At 42.2% G+C, this 20,720-nt stretch overlaps 1 protein-coding gene across 3 annotated transcripts in view; it reads left to right on the top strand.

Moving 5' to 3' along the window:
• The window catches only part of PDE10A (phosphodiesterase 10A), a 568,598-nt gene that overhangs the window by 268,193 nt on the left and 279,685 nt on the right, over positions 1 to 20,720 (top strand). Inside the window, exon 1 of one of the 3 annotated variants that reach the window (XM_075126851.1) lies at positions 11,445 to 12,309. The exons of 1 other annotated variant lie outside the window; for it this stretch is intronic. In XM_075126851.1, the coding sequence (XP_074982952.1) occupies positions 11,511 to 12,309 (799 nt within the window). In that variant the 5' untranslated portion in view covers positions 11,445 to 11,510. Of the gene's footprint in view, positions 1 to 11,444; positions 12,310 to 20,720 lie in introns of those variants that run through there. One more of the 3 variants, XM_048844031.2, reaches the window with a different exon arrangement.

Genomic DNA, 20,720 nt, shown 5'->3' with positions numbered 1-20,720 from the left:
AATTCTTCTCCACTGAAGGAGAGAGAAGAAGGGTATTAAGGTGGCTTTGTAAGTAAAATACTGAGCTGGGAACCAGGGTGCCAGTTTTTTCCCCTGACTCTGCCACAGACTTCCTGCACGACCTTGGGAAAGTCATTTTAACCTCCCTGTTTTTCTTTACATGTAATTAATATGTACTTTGCAGGGGTGTTAAGAGGTCAAATTCATGAATATTTGTGAAGCACTGAGGTACTACAATCATGAGTGTCTTAGAAATACCTATAAATAAATAAAAGTGCAAGAAACTGAAACTGCATTATGGCTTTTATCTGCCATTAAAAGCTGCCAGAGACGGGACTGCAGATATAATGTACCAGTGGTCTTACGTGGTACGACAAATGGTCTGTTCCTAAAGGTTTTACTCACCTCAACTTTCCATCTACCTAATCTGCTTCATTTTCAAATATGTGCTTATTTTTGTCCCATTTAAATGTTTTCATGGCTCCCCTTTTTTTAAAGTCTTGTCTGAGAGATGGATTAAAGTGGTAATCTGTCACTCTTTCTCTGGAGTTCTAGAGAATCTAAACAGCAACAGATGTAAACCCCCTCTGAAGGTAGAGAATCAACTCTTTGTCATTTTTGTAGGTGAGAGATGGTCTTCGAACACTGCATCCATATTGCGTTAGGCCATGATGCTGAAGGACAGGAGACCGACAGGTTGCAAAAGCTACTGGCAGCAGGTATCTGGCTTTTCTAATAAACACCCCTAGATTTTCTGTAGTGAAGTCACATCCAGTTAAGCCATGAGTTAGGTTAGAATAACTTGTGAAAAACTCCCACAAACAGCTTTCGGTTCACTATAAGGTTTTGTGGTCTCACAAACTAATCCTTTTTCCACAAATAAAAACCCAAAGCTGCTCCTGCCCTAATCTGTTTAGTCTGAATGTCAATCTGTCCTTACAAAAAAAAAGGTAATGATAGACAATGACACTTTTGTGTGCACTAGTCAGATCAGATATAGGGATCATCTGATGTGACCGGGGTATTGGAACTGTTGCGTTGCTATAGTTTTACTGCTCCCTGGAAATCAGAAATTCAAGGGGTTGTCAAGCACCATATGTCAGTTTGTGGATTTGACTATTTTCTATGGCTAGAAGCAGTATGGATGTCAAGGTTCCTTCCCCACTCTGAACCCTAGAGTACAGATGTGGGGACCTGCATGAAAGACCCCCTAAGCTTCTTCTTACCAGCTTAGGTTAAAAACTTCCCCAAGGTACAAACTTTGCCTTGTCCTTGAACCTCATGCTGCCATCACCAAGCATGTTAAACAAAGAACAGGGAAAAAGCCCACCTGGAGATGTCTCCCCCCCCGCCCCCCAAAAAAAAAATATCGCCCCAAGCCCTACACCCCCTTTCGTGGGGAAGGCTTAATAAAAATCCTCACCAATTTGCATAGGTGAACACAGACCCAAACCCTTGGATCTTAAGAACAATGAAAAATCAATCAGGTTCTTAAAAGAAGAATTTTAATTAAAGAAAAAGTAAAAGAATCACCTCTGTAAAATCAGGATGCTAAATACCTTACAGGGTAATCAGATTCAAAACATAGAGAATCCCTCTAGGCAAAACCTTAAGTTACAAAAAGACACAAAAACAGGAATATACATTCCATTCAGCACAGCTTATTTACCAGCCATTTAAACAAAAGGAATCTAATGCATTTCTAGCTAGATTACTTACTAACAGAAGTTCTGAAGAGTATTCCTGACCTGGTCCCAGCAAAAGCATCACACAGACAGACAGACCCTTTGTTCCCCCCACTCCCAGCTTTGAAAGTAACTTGTCTCCTCATTGGTCATTTTGGTCAGGTGCCAGCGAGGTTATCTTAGCTTCTTAACCCTTTACAGGTGAAAGGGTTTTGCCTCTGGCCAGGAGGGATTTTATAGTTCTGTATACAGAAAGATGGTTACCCTTCCCTTTATATTTATGACAATGGCACTCATCTGATCATATACATATGAAACCCACAGTTGTTTAGTTGCAGGATTTCATTCCTGCATAGTCTCTCTAGCAAAATCAGTTTTCACTGAGGACACTTTAGAGATTGAGTCTAGTGGACTATGCTGAACTGTGCAGTCTTTCTTTTCTGTATCTTACTGTGAAGGCTCAAGAGAAATTGCTTCAAAATAAGTACTTTATTATTATTATTATTTTATTATTTTATTTATTAACCTAGTGGTATACTACAAACAACTGCAGGATCTCAATATTTCCATCTAATCTCTCCAAACTTTCCTGCCATTTTTTACAGTATATTAAGAGTTTGTGGGAGGTGCTGGGCAGTGGAGTGGGGGCAGGGGGAGGTTCTGTGGGTGGGGAAGGGGCACTGAAGATGCTGTGCCTAGGGGACCATAAGGTGTCAATCCTGTGTGCCTGTTTATATATATTTAATAACATTTAATATGTATTCTAGACAACAGTGGTGTCATCTGATGGCCATCTTAATTAATTTTTTTCTCCTGCTGATAATAGCTCATCTTAATTAATTTGCCTCTTAGAGTTGGTCTGGCAACTTCCACCTTTTCATATTCTCTGTATGTATATATATCCTACTACTATATGCTCCATTCTATGCATCTGATTAAGTGGGCTGTAGCCCACAAAAGCTTATGCTCAAATAAATTTCTTAGTTTCTAAGGTGCTACAAGTACTCCTGTTCTTTTTGCGGTTACAGACTATCACGGCTGTTACTCTGAAACCTAACCACAAGTGCAATTTTCCAAAACTGTGCAGAACAGGGAAAGTCTGGATGTTCATAGTGGGTGGTGAGTTTAGGAAAGGGCACTGGAAGGTTGGTATGCCAATTGGAGCAGGGTTGAGGTTGTGGTGGGTTGTCTGTGGGATACAGTAGTTGTGTAGTAGTCAGATGTGTGTCACTGGGTGGAGGAGTAAAAGATACGTCATGTTAGATGCCTTACCTTTTCATTTCCTTGCTTTTTTGGTTTTCTTAGGTATGTTCTGTATAGAGGGATCCTAACTCTCTCTCAACCTAGTGTAGGTGTGCTGATTAATTACTGAATTGAAATAACACATCAATATTACTTGTCACTTAGCAGATACATAATTGTAATCATTGGATTTTTATAAATTATTTGCATATTACAGTTGAAAAATAGGATTACAAAAATACTGGTAGCCTGGTTTTATTTTTATTTGCATAACAAAAATGGCTGTTTTAATAGCATCAGTTTCCTGATTCTGCTTTCCACATTGCTGCCTGCTGCTGCTGTTTATAATTTGTATTGCAAGAGCACCTATGAGTTCTCATCAAGGGTCCTATTGTGCTATAGGTTCTACAAACAAACAAAAAAGATGGCCCTGCCTCAAAGAGCTTACTTTGTTTGTGGAACTTTTGTTATACAAATAACAAGGTATGTTCTAAATGTTACTGTTAAAGCTGATGGCTGGCCTAGTGAACAGAGCACTAGACTAGGACTGAGGAGATCTGCCACTGGCCTGCTGGGGGAACTTGTGTAAGGTGTAACAATTCACCTCTGTGCCTCAAAAAGAAAAGGAGGACTTGTGGCACCTTAGAGACTAACCAATTTATTTGAGCTTAAGCTTTCATGAGCTACAGCTCACTTCATTGGATGCAGCTTATGCTCAAATAAATGGTTAATTTGAGCATAAGCTGCATCCAATGAAGTGAGCTGTAGCTCATGAAAGCTTATGCTCAAATAAATTGGTTAGTCTCTAAGGTGCCACAAGTACTCCTTTTCTTTTTGCGAATACAGACTAACATGGCTGTTACCCTGAAATCTGTGCCTCAGTTTCCCCATCTGTAAAGTGGTGGTGGGGGAAATAGTACTGACCTTCCTTGTAAAACCTTTTGCTGCCAGAAAACTCTGTGTGAGCTAGATATTATTATTATTATTTATTACGGTTCCATTTGTTAGACAGAAGGTGTCAGTCCTTTGCTAGTGATTTTTATGTCCTTTATTTTGACCATTGAAATTAAAAAAAAAAAATTTTCTCTCTTCTCCCCTGCCCAGTCTCCCCCCCGGCCCCGAAACAAACAAACAAACCACCTAAAAACTATGCAATATCTGACCTGTGTATTTCATGGTGACAGACAAGGTGGAAGAAGCCACAAAATTTATATTTTCTTTGGCTGCTTAGGTTTACATGATCTTTTTAGAGTGAACAAATCCAAGCACATGACTAAAAAGAAAGTCAGACTCAGAATTCAATTTGTGCATTGGTACCAACCTTTTCCTGTTTTTAACGATAACATTTGGTTTGGTTTGGTTTTTTTTTTAAACAGAGTCTGCAATATTAAATCAAAACTTTTCTGTCAAAATGTTTTTTGATGGAAGATTGGGTTTTTTGACCAAATGGTGGGTGGGGATTTTTTTTCCCACAAGTTACCTGCTTTCCATGGGGAATTATGAATTTTTGTTTAAAAAAAAAGTTAAAAATTGAACGCTTTTTATTTTTTTCAGTTCCCCCTCACCCCCAAATTAAAATTTTCTGTAAGGGGGGGGGTAATATATTTTCCAACCAACTATAAAAAAATCTATGAAAATGAATATATCATTAACATTAAAGAATAACTGTTACTGAACAGACTCCTGTGAAAGTTTTAAATATTTTGTATCTATTGGTACCTATGAATACATATTCTGTCAGCTGCCATATTGCAGAGTGAGATGAGCAGAGCTGGGGGAACTACCCAGAATGAGCAATATATTCATACTTTAGCCCCCCCCCCCCTTTTTTCCTATTTGCCAGTGATCTGTGATTTTTAAGAATGTGTTCATTATTTTGAATTATTCAATTAACAGTTTTATTTGAACATATTGCAGCCTATGAGATGCTTACAAATTATTTGCTGCAAGTATTGCTTTGGGTATTTGTACTTCCTTATTTGCACCTTGTGAGTGATTCTGGTCACCATAAATCAAACTGTATTGTTTCTTCTCTTGGATTAGATGCCTCCCAAACTCATAAAGAGCCTTCAAAATGGCAAGCAGCATGAATAGTTCTGTAAATACATACTTGTGTGAGTATTCTAAACACTTTCTCTTTTAGTCAATGACCTTGGAACAAGAATTAGCTCGTTTGAATGTGGAAATTAAATAAAATGGCTGGTGTATACCCTTGTATTGAATTCATGCTTTTGATTTATAAATCTTTGAGTAATCCCACATGAGAGTGTGCTACAGAATGTAATAGGGATTAAACCAAAAGTATTCTGTATAGATTATTCAAAAATATTATAGAATTTAATAAAGAAGAATGTCCTTTATATAGTGGGGCTTTTTTATCACTCTATGGAATTTGGTAGCTGAGATATAATCATTACATTTTGTAAGATAATTTAGCAGAAAAAAACTATAAAAAGGCTGTCACTGTTATTGAATTACAAAGGATTTTTACATAAGGGATTTCTTTAAAGGTGGTATTTACTCAGTGCTAGGAGAGAGTCTTATCTGTCTTTATCTTTCTGCCTCTTCCTCCTCCCTGCACCCCCCACCCCTCCACTTTCTGGTTACAGCTCCACTTTTCCAGCAGGTTACATTTCACAGCTGCGGCCCCTCTCTAACCCACGCAGAAACCATCTCTCTCATCTGCTGAATCTTGAATTCTGGATGACTTCAGTCTTAGATTTTGCTAAATTTGCCTTTCCCTTTCTCTGGCTGTTTTTCTTTATTCTTTCAAGGGAGTAGACCAGGTTTGCACAGAGTGGGCTCCAGGATGGAGGCAGCTCAGAGACAGGAGTATTTACCAGGCAGAGGAACAGACAATGGGGGCCAGACATCAGACAGCCTACTTTGCTGTCTTTCCTGAAAAGTCACAGTTTACAAGTGGAATTAGGCAAATTTGGGGTGTTTGTTGGTTAACTATGTTTAAAAACAATCAAACAAAAAAAACCCCCAAACTGTTGTTGTTGTAAAGTAGCTCCTGGATAGGCACACAAACTGCTTTTCATAATATTTCTAATGATGTAAGTGCACTGAATACAGAATTCATGATGACTTCAATGGGAGTTCTGTATGGGGAGCTCTTACAGGATCAGAATCAACATTTGTAACTGCAAATGCCATCTAGAATACATTTTGACCATATTGTATTGGTATCATTTGTTCTCGGAGGGATGCACACATCTGAATCAGGTGGGTAGGGAGGATCATTTTAACTTTTTTATTTATTTTTGTACAAGAAAAGTTTGTTTGATTTCTTAGATTCAGGGCTGATTCTGCGTTCTTTACACACCCAAAAGTGGTGTTGAAGTCCATGGGAGTTTCTATGAGATACAAAGCATGTAGGATTGTACACTATTGTTGTAACAGCCCCATCATTCCACAGTGGCACTGGCAGTTGTGTTATACTGGGTTTTGAATAGAGCTGGTCAAATAATGAAAAATTTGTTTATTCACAAATCTGTTTGTGAATTTTCTGTTGATTTATTCCTGATTATTCAGATAATCACCAGGCATTCATGAAAATGTTCTCAAATCAAGAAAAGTTCTCAAATGTAGATCTTATAAAATTTTATTTTCATTATTCACTATTTGTTGTTCTAATAATGCTGCAGTCATTTAGTCAGAAAGCAGAAACAATATTATGGGACCAATCATCCATGAATAACAAATAATTAATGAATAATACATAAATGAAGTGAACAGTTTGCAAACAACTCTTGGCCTGAAAACTATTTGTCTGGAGAATCTGGTGATTTCTTACAAATATAGAATACATCCTCAATGGAGTATGAATGATTTGTGTGTGTGTGTGGGGGGGGGAAGAGTGTTTGTGTATAACATAATATAAAAAGCCAAACTATGGCAATGTTTGGTTTGATTAATACTGTTCAATCAGCTATACTTTTGGATAAGCAACAATACAGGGACTTAACACAGATTTTCAGAGTCTAGTAGGGTTTCTGAAAACATGCACTGAAAATGTAGAGATTCAGTAACTAATTTAATTAATTGAATCCCATACTGACTGCAATACCTAAACACAATAAAGGTGGATTTTGGATGGCTTGGTATCTTTAATTTTTGGTGATGATTTTCCTTGTTGAGAGTTTTACTCTAATTTGACAGTCTCTTCTTCTTTGTAAGATATTTTATTATTAAATATTTTGTAACAGTAACTACAGATATTTGCTTAGCAATTGACAGCTCATTAATGTATTTGGTTCTACTAGGTGGTTTACAGACAGAAATAAAGACAAGGTCCTTGCCCTGAAGAGGTTACAAATTTATGTCAGCAAAATATATGCGTTTAAAAATAGGTTGCAACAATAAAACACCATTCACTAATCTCTTCTTTCTGTAAACTAACTAAATCTTTTGTAAAGGAATTGTATTATTCTATAAATCTCTAGGAATTCTGATTGATTCACAAGAAATAACATATTCACATTCAAGCAAACAAAAGTATTTACTTTCTGTCCAACTTCAATATATATGTGAAATTACAGTTATTAAGCTGTTTTGACAAAAAGTCAAACAGTATGAAATGGAAAGTGTGAGTCATGAAAGCAAATCACTGTTTTTGTTTTTCTGTATTTCAATTCAGCATTTTTAGGCAAAAATAGGTTATATATGTAGGATAGCAACTTCACCAAAACCTGCCAGCCTCTGTTTCTGTTTTTTTAAAATGAGTTCTCTAATCTGTTTTGATCTCTTGAACAAAAATTTTGCAAACTGTGTGGATTGTTTTCCACAGTTACAAGCATTCAAATAACTGACAAAAGTATTTCACTCGGAGGGTTGTATGATCTTGAGAGAAATACCATCTCATTTGATAATTTTCAGGGTTAATGGTGATGATACATCAGGGCTTTGATCCTTAAACTGAAATAGTAGTCCTCCTAGCCTTTTAAAAACTGTACCTGAAGTAATAAGTAAAAATAATTGTATTATTACAATAAAGGACAAAATCTTACTTTTGTGTTAGTATTTTTGAGTGGAAAATAAGTAGCTACTTCGGGGAGAAGGGTTAAAATGGAAAGATTATAAGTAGTTCTCTTTCTCAATTGCAATTGTCAACTTTTTCAGGATTCTTAATATAAACCCCTGTGTTCAGGGGGTTTATAAATAAATTAGCCATAACAATTAACTCAGGAATGAAACCTGGCAATTAAATATTTAGGTCCATGGAGAGGTAAAGGTGGACCTAGAGGAAAACAGACTATTACTAGTTACAGCTGGTTTTTTTTGTGTCTGACAAAAATATATTTTAAAATTAGTTATTGTATCATGTAGACCAAGACCCTTTTAATACGTGCAGTCACATATATAAAGTATGCATGTAACACAACTTATCAATATGAACGTATGATAGATATGCAATAGATTATATATGTATAATACTATATACATGTAATACAGATAAGTGCTAATACTCATACAAATACTTCTGAAATTCATGCTTTTTCTATGGATTAATATTCTAAATCCATAATATGCAAATGTGAGCTAGTGTTATGATACCAATTCAAAAAGAGCATGCAAAATGCAGAAATGTTCTGTAATTCTGATCCATTATGCACATACTAATGCTGATCTGATTTTACAGTATACTGTGTTTAAGTATAAGAATAATGCGCAAAACTCAACAGGTCTCTGAAAGAGCCTCAATAGGTCCATATACATATAATTAAACAAATTCCCCTTATTTTACATTATTATAGAAAAATCAAAACAAAGGAAATTAGTCCACAGAAATACTATCCCCGTTCCAATGTGTGAGCACAAAAGGGTAAGTAAAGAATAATTTCTTTGCTTTTGTGAGTTCAAATTAGACCTTGACTTTTTATGTTAACTCAGTTTATGGTGGCTTATTATATGCAGGAATGTAAATTTGAATCATCTTTAATTAAAGAGTTTGGTTTGTTCTCCCAGTAATAGCTCTAAAAGCATTTAACAAGGCATTGCTATAATGAGGATTTTTTAAAAAAGAGACCTTTCTTATCAGTTTTGCAAAAGCGTAGAGAACTGTAGGTAGCTTGCTCTATATACTAAAACTGGCAAATAGGGAGGGGGAGTAAATAATAACTGAAGATGAGACTGAATCTAGTAAAGGAGGGAAGTTTATATTAAATGCTTATATTAGACTAATGAAGACCTCATTTAAATTTGGGATAGTATAGCAAAAATGTGTGTGCTCCCCAAGGAAAAATATATTTGTTATGGTCTGAATTTGATAGAGTTGTAATAGGACTTTTTTCTTTTTTGGAGGAAGAGCTAAGGGTTTGGAAAACGGCTCTTTGGATGCGACTACTATTAATACTAAATTTCTTAGCTAATACCTTTTGAACCTAATATAGGATCGGACCTCTTTTCAGGATATTGCTGCAAATCCTCCACTCCTCCCCCCCCCCCCCCAACAACAGCAAATGCAAGGAAATGCCCCCAGCACCGGGGACTCAACTGTCAGAATAAGAAAGGAACAGTAGACGAGCTTGTTTGTGGATTTTACACTGCTGGATGTCTGGGGAAAATAGTTTCCTTGCGAGAACAAGTTTTTTTCTCCATGAAAGAACGGCCATCCCAATGTAAACGCAGCTCTCTTTAATAAGCAAGTCGGTGGCTGTATTTTCTTTTCCCTGGGAATTTCTAATGTTGATATAATTCCTGATGAGACTAATTTCCGTTAGCTAACGAATTTTCACTACGATTTAGAAACAAAAATGATAAAATAATGGGGGAATATTTCACGAATGGCTAGCTTAACTAAAGGCAGGCAGGCAGTTGATTTCTACTGAAGACAATATCAAACCCCTGAACTTTGTAACAGTTTGTTTTTAACCATGCACCTTAGAGAGAGTAAAACTTTTCTACGGTGGGGGAGGGGGGACAGCATTAGGGTATTAAAATGTGCGAAGGACATTATTACTACAGGGAGCAGTTCTCCTTACATCCTGTTGTAACTCTGCGCGTGGTACTGTTTTGTTTGGCTGTTTATACTTATCCATATCGTATTGTAACTGCAGTAAGCCCCCCCCCCTCCCTTTTGAGGGTGAAGGGCAGGAAGGGCATATTTAAAACTCCCCTATCTTTTCCTTTTCTATGTGGTGCTTAAAAAGATTTGAAGTGAGAACGAAATCTGGATTGTGTAGCCTTCTTGTGGAGCTCCTCAACCCGCCCCGTGTCAAACCTCTCCAGAGGATGTGCTTGGGTCACTGCTGCCCGGCACAGACCTCCCCATTATTAGGTATTGTTTTGTCTGACACTCTGATCAACTGAGGTTTATTTTCCAAACACCCCGCTTTGCTATTTGTCATTTCTTTGTGGGTCCTAAACTGTGCGGTGTCGATAGGTCCATGTGCTGCTAAATGAGAGAGCCTGGAAAGCCACCATGGGGTTTGTCCAGGGGTCTCCCATTAGTGAGGCATCAGCTCAAGCAGAGCCAAGGTTGGGTTTCTTTGTTTGTGGTGGCTGTGTTGTTTTGTTTGCGTAGCCTTCTTAAAGCTATCTTTTACTTCATTTGACCACTGAGTGTATATGCCCTAAATTCAACCACAAACTTTAATGTGCCACTCTTGCATGCACGCCTCCTCTTCCCCCACCCCCATCCCGTTGCCAGTTACGCTCCGTGTAAATCTGGAGTAATTCTAGCGAATTTAATGCATTTACATCAGATTTGCACCACCCGGCGTGGGAGATCAGGGTATAGCTCTGGGTGGGGCGGGGCAGAATGAGGTTTATGGGGGGGGGGTTCAAACGTGTGAACTATTTTTCTGGCTTCATGAGCGTAATAGAAACTTGGAGACTCAGATAAAATAATAAATGAAGGGGGGGGGGGGAGTGTGGTTATGCACATCATTATGTCTCTCTATATAAAGCGAGAGAAGGGGGCGGTGGTGTTTAGCGGAGAGTGGACTATGCTCCCAGCAGTCCTCTACCTCACGCTCCCATCGCCGCTGCTGCATCGCATCTGCTCACACCCAGCCTCTTTGAGCTCCGCAGCTGGAGCTGTCTCGGTCACGGGACCCCCTAGGAAGGATTTTTTCCCCCTCCCGCTCTTCGTAAGAGAGAAAAGCCCAAAGCCCGAGCGTTTCCCGGGGGTAGCGCGCGTGCTGTGGCTCCGGCGGCCGGGCGGGCCGTGAGAGGCGCGGAGGCAGCCGGGGCAGCGAGAGCTCCGCCAGTGGGCGGTTTCTGGCGGCGGGGGCCGGAGCTGCAGGGCGCGCGGCGGCGGCCAGGTTCTCCGCCTCCCTCGCAGACACACGCACGGAAATATTTGCATGGCGGGGAAGACGCTCCAGCTGTCTTGAAATCGCGAGGCGAGCGCGTGCCGGCGCGGGGGCCCCCGGGGGAGGGGGGGAGACCCGGGGCGGAGCCGCTTCGCGACCAGCCGCAGCAGCGCCGTGGTCCCTCCGCCCTAAAGCGGGGGGAGGGGGGGTGAAGCTGTTTCCCGGGGGGAATCTGCTGGGGGGCAGGGAGAGCGCCTCGCCCGCCGCGCCTCTCCCCTCCGCTCGCGTGTCGCCGGCCAACGTCCTGCCTCCGGGCGGGCAGATGTCCAACCCCGAGAGGCTGCTCTCAGCCCGCCCCCAGGCCCCCCTGGCTGCCGCCGGGGAAAAGCCCGGCTCCGGCACGGTCCCCTCCTGTGGGCAGAGCAGCGGAGGCAGCGCCCGGGCTCCTCCTCCTCCGAGAAGCGGCTCGGCTGCCTGCAGCTCCTCCTCTGCCCTGCTCCCAAACAGCCGCCGCGCCGCGGGGACGGCCGCAGCCGCCGCCGCCTCCTCCAGCATCGTCCCCAGAGTCGCCGCCGCTCCTCGCCGGGCTCCTCCAGCCCCCTTCTTCCCCGCCCCTGCTCCCTCTTCCCTTCGCTTCTTGCCGCCGCCTCCTCCTCTCCTCCCCCCCTCCCCTGCCTCTGCGCTCGCAAGTCTCCAAGGAAAGGGGGGAGGAGGAGAGGCGGCAGGAGGAGGAGATGTTGGAGGAGCCGAAGCAGCAGCTCCCTTGATCGTCCATCCCAGCAGCAGGAGCAGCAGCAGGAGCAGGCTGTTCTTCTCTTCCTCCATCCAGGGCTTGCTGCTCCCCTCTCCAGCCGCCGGACCCCGGCAGCACCAGCCGCGGCTCCTCCTGGCCCCAGCTGCCTCTCGTCTGTGGTCCTACAATTTCCTGGGTGCTGCAGGAGCAGCCGCCCGCGGCGACGGGATCAGAGGAGACGGCCCCGGCAGGAGCAGGACCCCTAGGCAGCGGCATAGAGGCTCCTTCCTCTCCTTCTCGTCTCCCCTGCTGCTAAGGCCAGACATGGAAGATGGATCTTCTTCTACAAGCTGCTTTAGGAGGTTTACAGACTGTTTCCTGGGCACAAGTAGGTGACCGAACACTCAGGGCAGGGACTGGCTGCTTGCCTGCGGGGGGGGGGGGAGAGGATGGAGGGAGGGCTGGGTGCAAGGACGGGGGTGTTTTGGGGGAGCTACACGAAGGGGAAGGCCTTTTATTCTCCGCGTGGGGAGGATGGGGTGGCTCAGGATGCACAGAGCGGGGTGCGTGGAGATGCATGGAGGATGGGGTGCATGGCGGAAGGGGGTGGTGGGTGGACTGAGTTTTATTTTGGGGGAGGCTATGATGTGTTCGGAATTTATCTCTCGAGCGTTGTTTTAGAATCAGTTGCAGCGCGGGGGGAATCAGTGTTTGAGTTGGTGCATGCTTGTGTGGCCATTCATGCCGTGGGTACCACGGGGGAGGATCGGAGACTTTCCCCCTTTCCAGGCTCAGGACTTGCCTAAAGTCGTAAAATCAGCAAGCTCCTGCTATCTCCAGGTGGGGGCGGGAAAGCAGCAGCAGAGAATATGGAATCGGGACGAGAAAGGGTGGGATGCTTTGAAGAAGACCAACCAAAACCCCACGCTCCGGTCAGATCCGACACAAGGAGATGGGTGTGTGGTTGGTCGCTCTTCAGCAGCCAATGCCCTCTCCTCCTGGCTGTGGCTTTTCGTGCCGCCGGGATAACAACAGCCACGGCAGAAACACGTGCTCTGTGCAGCTGCGGGATACCGCTGGGGTGGCTGGTGCCCGAGTGGCAGGAGGCGGAAATCAATGGGTCTGGACAGTTACAAGGGACTTCCGTACGACTAATAGCTACCACCCCCACAAGAAGCGGTCAGACCGCCCCCCCCCCCCCGGTCTACACATAAGCAGGTGTCGGTGGGCCCAGTTACAAAAGTACCAAGAGGTGGCAATGAGACCAATATACCCAACGTCCCTCCTCCCTGCACTGCTCAGTCGGGGTCTGGGGGCAGGCTCGCAGTTGTCCGGTCGCAACAGCGGGCTGTGTGGGGGGGTTTCCTTGGTGCTCCATGGGAGGGACGAGGTGGCGGCAGCAGTTGGGGGGGACACGTGGCGGGGTGGCTTGGAGGGCAGGCGGCCGGGGGGAGGAAGGTTGTCGGCGGAGAAGGAGGGGGTAGCGTGGACGGGGGGCAGCTTTGAGAGGAGGGCGGGTGCCCGGGAGCGGAGCACATGGCGCGGGGGAGCGGGGAGCCAGCGAAGAGCTGCCAAATCCACGAGGTGGTGAAAGGGGAGCGAGGCTTCGCATTGCAGGACCGCTCCATTCATAACCCAGCGCCGGGCTCTCCCTCCGCGCCTGAGTGTCAGCCCCGCCCCCAGGGCCGTGCTGCGCTTCGCATTCGCGTCTCTCCACCGCCCTTCGCTGCTGGGACTGGCGATGGGAGTCGCGCTCTGGAAGCTCTGGACCCGGGGGGCAGTTGCCAGGCTCTGGCTGTGAAAGGAGGCTGGGGGAGAGGTTTGCACAATGGAGAAGGAAGGACAAACGGGCTTTTTTTTCTGGGAATTCTCGCTGTTCTGCTTAATGAGCCGCATGAACTAGCCAATCTATGACCACGCGCCTGGATTGGTCCTTTCTGTGCTGGGCGCTGGACCTGGGGGTGCTGCAGCACCCCCTGACTTGAAGTGGTTTCCATCATATACAGGGTTTACAGATTGGTTCAGTGGCTCTCGGTGCCGCTGCTATACAAATTGTTCCAGCACCCCTGGTTCTGTTTTAGGAGAAATTCATTTCACCCAAGTGCAAATATTTATGGAACTGAATTAAGCTTTCTCTGCTTTACTTGGAACCTGAGTTGCGTTTTTCCTCCCTAGGGTATTGTAACTGTATTAGTGTGAAAATGTTTTGGGGCCAATTTTGACATCCAGTTACTTCATTTAAAAAAAAATCACAGGTAGTTTTTGGAGTTGGTTATTGCCATAGGGGTCTGTTAACTAGAAGGCTGTTGAATCGTAATTATTTTTAATGTCACAGGTTCAGTTTGATTAGCTGACTTTTTTGGGTGCATGTAAAAGCTATTTTACATACACAAATATAGGCATTTTGGAAGTAAAGTAAAAATTGCAGGGATGCTACCTAAAATCGCACCACATTGCTTGATAACTCATCAGTGATTTTAGTGTAATTAGCATAGTGAATATTTGTTGCTTTGTGATCTGATTGGCATGGGAAAGGACTCCCTCACACATGCTTTGGCACTTCTTTCCATGTTGATCAGCATGTCACCCTGCCATACAATCAAATTTTTATATAGCTGTTTATGCATGTTCACATACACAGTGTTATCACACTACAAACATGTATAGCTAATTCCAGAAGTGTTTGTAGAAATAGAAATTAAAAGAAAAAGCTTAAGCCATGGGGTTTCTTGCTGTCTTTATTCCTGTTCCCACTTTGAGAGAGATGGTAGAACGCTACTCATACTTATGGCACAAGTCAGATATTTTAAAATAAATAGTCTGAGAACAAGAGACTAAACCAGTGAATTTCTGCCAGTTGGGCAGTTCTCTGGCACACTTCATCAGGAAAAGGATTTGAAGGATTATTATGTAAAATATTTTGAAAACATGAGTCCAGTTCACAGAGAAGCTCTTAAATAAATAAATAAGGGAAGAAAGTCAAACAGAATACTAGAGTCTAGACAGCTTTAGCGGGGCTATTGCAAAAGGCAGAATATCTTTTGGAAAATGCACTTGTCAGTCCACATTTGGAATACTGCTTGCATTACTGCTTACAGTATCGTAAGAACGATATTACTGTTATGAAGAAGGTGAGGTAGTTCAGGGTAATGAAGATAATGAGTCTGATGGATTATACTATGCATATCTCAAAGTTTGTTTTCTATCCCAAACACTGTGCGTGTGTAAATAAAATCTTTGAAAAACTGCACAATATAATGACTAAATGAAATTTACATAAGGAAAGGTTATGGAAATTGGGATGGGTTTCTTGAAAAGAGACGTTGAGGTGACCTAATTGAAGTTCTCAGCATTGTGATTCAGATGAAGTTGCTAGGAATTTATTTCCTCACTGCTCTTCGACACGTCCACGCAAACCAGGCTAATAGTGGCATTCAAAATATTAGCTAAAAGCTGATTATATTTTTTATTTCAGGTCCTGCAGTATCAGTTCATGCCACATCTGGCTGGTTCTTGCTCTGCTGTGATGCCCAAACATGCCACATACTGGTTTTGTCACAACTAGAGCATTGCACTGGCCTGCAGTGGGTCAGGTAAATGTCCTTTATTATTATATTGTGTTTTTCAAAGTTTTAAAAACTATATATTTAAGATAATTTGGGATATAAAATAAACTTTGGGAAACATATAATATAATCTAATCCATAAGACTTGATTTTGGGTCCATCCTCCAGTGGAATTCCACAGTAGCTGTGATATTGTAAGTTGCCACCCATTCCGGTTTTTTGTGGAATGGTCTTAATTTCCAAGAGGCCACTTCTGCAAACACACATATAACTTTCCATGTGCGTGTCCCAGGGGACTACTCGCATACAGAAAATTACTCGTATGCATAAGTGTTTGCAGATTGGAGACCTTGCTGGTAGAAACACTATTGTGACACTAATACTTTGGGCCTCATGTTTGCAATCTCATGTCTCAATAATGCTTTGTTGTGATGCCACGAGTTTGTCTGCATTTAAATGTGCAAACTTAAAGCATCAGTATGAAGTAATCATCCAAAAAGGGTGGATGTAGTGAGACGTGGAAGTGTGGGGAAGGATGAGATTTTAGCTAAAGTAGTATCTTGAATGCCCCTGTTAGCCTGGCTAATAGGAAATTCTACCTGGGATCAAGCTATTTTATCTCTGGCTTATGTATCATCACTTGTCATCAAGATTTTGTAGGACAAATGTTTGTCTTCAGCAGTGATTCAGATGTGTGACTGAGCAGAAGTAGGTTTTGCAATTGAATCTTACTTTAGAACTTAGTTGATGATGCAGTAGCCAGCATAGGCTTTGGCTCTCACTCTTATAAATGTGCTGGTTCTGCATTGTTTATGGGAGTAGAAATGTCACTGAAGTAATATAAACAATTATTTATGTGATTTGGGGTGTCACTGAAAGGCCATATCAGGATTGTTCTGTTGCTCTGTGCAAACATGTAGGAACACCAGGGGCCTTGCTATGAAGAGCATTCACTTGTTTCTTTTGAAAAAAATTGTATATATCAGGGAGTAGGAGGGAATGGGAGCAGTGACGAGCAGGGTAATGATAAAAGTCTCATGCAGTTACATAGGTTAGCTATTGAACAACTTCATGGCTCTAAATCTTGTGATTTATTTTATAAATAAATCAGATGTTCCCCAGCGTCATTGACTGACTGATTTCTTGTAGGTTTCAGAGTAACAGCCGTGTTAGTCTGTATTCGCAAAAAGAAAAGGAGTACTCGTGGCACCTTAGAGACTAACCAATTTATTTGAGCATGAGCTTTCGTGAGCTACATCTGATGAAGTGAGCTGTAGCTCACGAAAGCTCATGCTCAAATAAATTGGTTAGTCTCTAAGGTGCCACGAGTACTCCTTTTCTTTTTGATTTCTTGTAGGCATCATGGCAGAATTAGGTCTTAAGTTGCAGAGGTAGTGATCTCACATATCAGTTAGGGAGTGCATTCCTTGTGGAAGGGGCAGTGTGAAAGAAAGCAGAAGAATCTTTGTGGGAGAAGCAAACAAATGGACACTGGGACCACACCACTTGAGTGAGATGCCACTTTTCAGAAAAGGACAGGTTTTTTGTGTTTTGTTGGATTAAAGCTTTATAACTGTAATGGAGTGTCCTGACACCCACACTGACCTCCCTCCTGTCATTTAATCTGATCTGGTGGAAATTAGAGTGTTAGGATGGGTACATATGTATGTGTTTATATAACTTTCACACCCAAGCCACTGAGTCACTTATCTCTGCTAAAACTCAGTAAATACTTGTTCTTACCAACTTTTTAATCTGTTGTACAGACCAAAACCTCCCTTTATTCAGCTTTAAAATTGTTCTCCTTCATTATTCTAATACCAATAGAGTGTACGTAGCAGCTTCCAGTAAATTTTTGAAATTGTTTTAATTTACTTTTTGCTTTATAAAACACGCCCATCAGATATTCTCTGAATGTATGTTCATAGTTTAAAAACAGAGCACAGTTTAGTGTCAGGCTTGAATATATCCAAAATTATACAGGGTTTCAGTTTAATAGTAGTTTGGTCAATGAGATTTAAATGAATAACACCGTTTAAAGAATAGTCTCTGTTCCTTTGCTATTTATTATTTTCTAAAAATACAAAATGGCATGTTTTCCTTAGCACAGAATTTATACCTTTTATACTTTTAGGATGTTAATGTTTTTTTATCACTACGTTCTCCAGCTCACACAGGAAAATGTTAAAGGACAATAAAACAAAACCAAAAACCAACCCATTATCACCTGTAGGTGAATGCTTTTAATAAAACTATCCCTCTATATTCGACCTCTGAGTCCTTATCCTCAAAGGAGAGCTGCACAACACCATCAAATGACGAACCTGGGAGCTTAAATTCATAACTTTGATACTAAAACTCGTGGACTGAATGGAGACGCTGGATTTATGTCTTATTACAACAATCTATAACCCACTTACCCCTCCCCCAGCATTTCCCCCACCCCTTTCCCCCATATGACTTGAGAGGAGTTGCCACTTCACTTTAAATGGTCCCTGAAATATGTAAAAAGAAAAGGAGTACTTGTGGCACCTTAGAGACTAACAAATTTATTAGTACCACAAGTACTCCTTTTCTTTTTGCAGATACAGACTAACACGGCTGCTACTCTGAAACCTGAAATATGTGTTAGCTACTTATGCTAAACAATCTGTTCCACCTTGTATTTAGCAGTGATACTCTGAGTACCTTTCCCAGAGCTGAAGAAGAGCTCTGTGTAAGCTCAAAAAGCTTGTCTCTCTCACCAACAGAAGTTGGTCCAGTAAAAGATACTACCTCACTCTCCTTGTCTATCTGATATCCTGGGACCAACACAGCTACAACAACACTGCACACAATGTTTTTTTTTTTTTATTGTTGTTTAAACTTAACTGCCTTTATTTTCTTTGACTCAGTATATTTTGGGCTTTTCTACTCCCTCTGCTGGCTGTTTGAATTGTAAATAACTATTTCAAACCCTGGTATTAAATCTGTGCTGATATTACCAATGCTTTCAGAAACATTGGTATTCAGAATTGCAGAAATCTGTGTTCATTTCAATCATCAGAAGAAATTCAGAAGAACTTACAGTTGGTAAATGAAAAAAAATTGGTGGAAAAAGAAAATATGTGCAAATTTCTAAGAAGGGTCTTCTCATTTTTGTTTTACTTTGCATTGATTTTAACTTTAGAAAAGTTGATATCCTTTGACTCCTGTGAGGATCTCCTTTATCAGTAAATAAACACCAAGGTAAATAAACATCACACTACACTGGAAAGTCTCAGATGGGTGTATTATACACCAAACAATATTCTGTCATAGTATGGGATTTAAAAACTGGAGAAAGGGCCATGAACTTTTTTTTATTTTGTAAGATCACCACAACCAGTGCTCAATCTTATATTTAGTTGTATAGGCATGTGTTCATGTGTTTCTTGTATAAATGCAATAGCTAGTTTTATAGGAAACTTGATTTGTGCACCAGTGTACAATAATTGTATTACACTTATATAGCACCTTCCATCCTTGAGCATTTTACAGACTAAGCCAGGGATTGCTTCATGTACCACTGAAATGCAGCAACTTCTGGAGGGGAATAAGGCAATTTTAAGAGTGTATAGCAACATTTCAGAGCTGGAAGTAAATGCCACTATTTAGCTGAAACTGCAAGGGGAATTTAGGTAGGCATGGAATTTGGACCATGCCTCCAAGATCTTTAGTTACTACCAAATGGTTAAGGCCACTGTTTTATACCTCATCTGTGCTGGTGTTCTGGTTTAATTCTGACACAGACTGAATCACAAACATCCCTTCCTGCAGCACCTTGGTGTTTCTTCTTCCATTCAGATGCTCACATAGCCTGACTCTGCTTAACTTGTGAGATCTGACTGGCACTCCGCACAGATTTGTGTGGTTGCATGTGGCATTTAAGCAGAATCAAGCCTCAGCTCTGCTGGCCTATTCTATCCAGTGGCAGGTTTTTACTATCTAATTCAGACAAAGCAAGGAAACAAAGTTTTGATTCTGGAAGATTTCTTTTTAATGTAGCTATTCATTGTTACAGTAGTCATTTAAATGTAATAAAATGGTGTAATTCCGTGGTTTATTTTGTTTATTTCTTCATTACTTTTTTGTCCTAAGGTGTAGAACAGCAGGAGTTATTTAGGCTGGTCCCTTGATCTGTAGTGATCTGTTACTCAAAGAATAACATTCAGAATGAATTGGCGTTGCTCACTCTCACAGGTGATTTTGGCATATGCTATGAGCAGTCACACCATGATGTGAAGAAACTCAAGTCTTCATGTGATTTTCAGGCCTGCCCAGGGAAAACTTCCTCTGATTGTCTGCCTTCCCCACTACCTGCCGCCTGGGGATGGACAGGCAATCACAGCTGCTGCAGGCAGTGCTCTCTGTCCTGTCAAGGGCTGGCAGAATTGTTCTGGGAGCAAAAAGCAGCTGATATCACTTTCATAAGGTGCTGGGGGGGAGGGGGGGAGAAATCAGAGACTAGCAGCTCAGGATGACTCTGTTCCCTCTTCTCTTGTAATAAGTTTGTCAGCTCATCTATGCTCCTTTCCTCCTCTTTCTCCTTCAGCCTCATGCTGGGAAGGGGCAGAAGATGACTGCTGTTGGAACGGTCCCAGGACTGGGAGGGGAGTGGAAAAATCCCTGGATGCTCTCCGTCCTGGTAGGGGGTAGAGAACAGTGGTTCTCAACCCTTTTTTAATGTGTGGACCCCTAAACAAAATTTCTAATAGAGGTGCGGACCCCTTTGGAAATCTTAGTCTGTGGACCCCCAGGGGTCCACAGACCACAGGTTAATAACCACTGGGTGTACAACATCTGCAGTGGCAGGAGGCCAGGGACAGTTGTGTGACCGGGTGGGCAGAATTGATGTGGGCTTGGGGGGCAAAAAATGATTGATTTGGAGCTGAGGGCAGACATGCATTACAGGGCTGGAGGTGCAGAATCGATTGCTGTAGGAATGGATAATTAATGGATAGTAAGGTGGCCACTCATGACCCCCAAAATACTGGACATTCTGGTACATCCAGGAATGTCATGGGCCCACGCTGCCTGCGTTACTCTGCCCCTGGAGGATGCCAGCGGAAGCAGCATGGCTTGCTCTTCAAAATGGCGTCCTCCATGCCCAATGCCGGGCAAAACCATGTCCAGTTTTATACTGGTACCAGACAGCAGACAAACCTTGATAAAACAGGACTGTCAAGCTTAAAACCAGACAAAAGGCTGGCCT

The sequence above is a fragment of the Caretta caretta genome, chromosome 3 (genome assembly GCF_965140235.1).
Source record: "Caretta caretta isolate rCarCar2 chromosome 3, rCarCar1.hap1, whole genome shotgun sequence".
Classification (NCBI taxonomy): domain Eukaryota; kingdom Metazoa; phylum Chordata; order Testudines; family Cheloniidae; genus Caretta; species Caretta caretta.
Note: the sequence above shows the minus strand (reverse complement) of the source record. Positions and strands in the feature narration are given on the sequence as shown.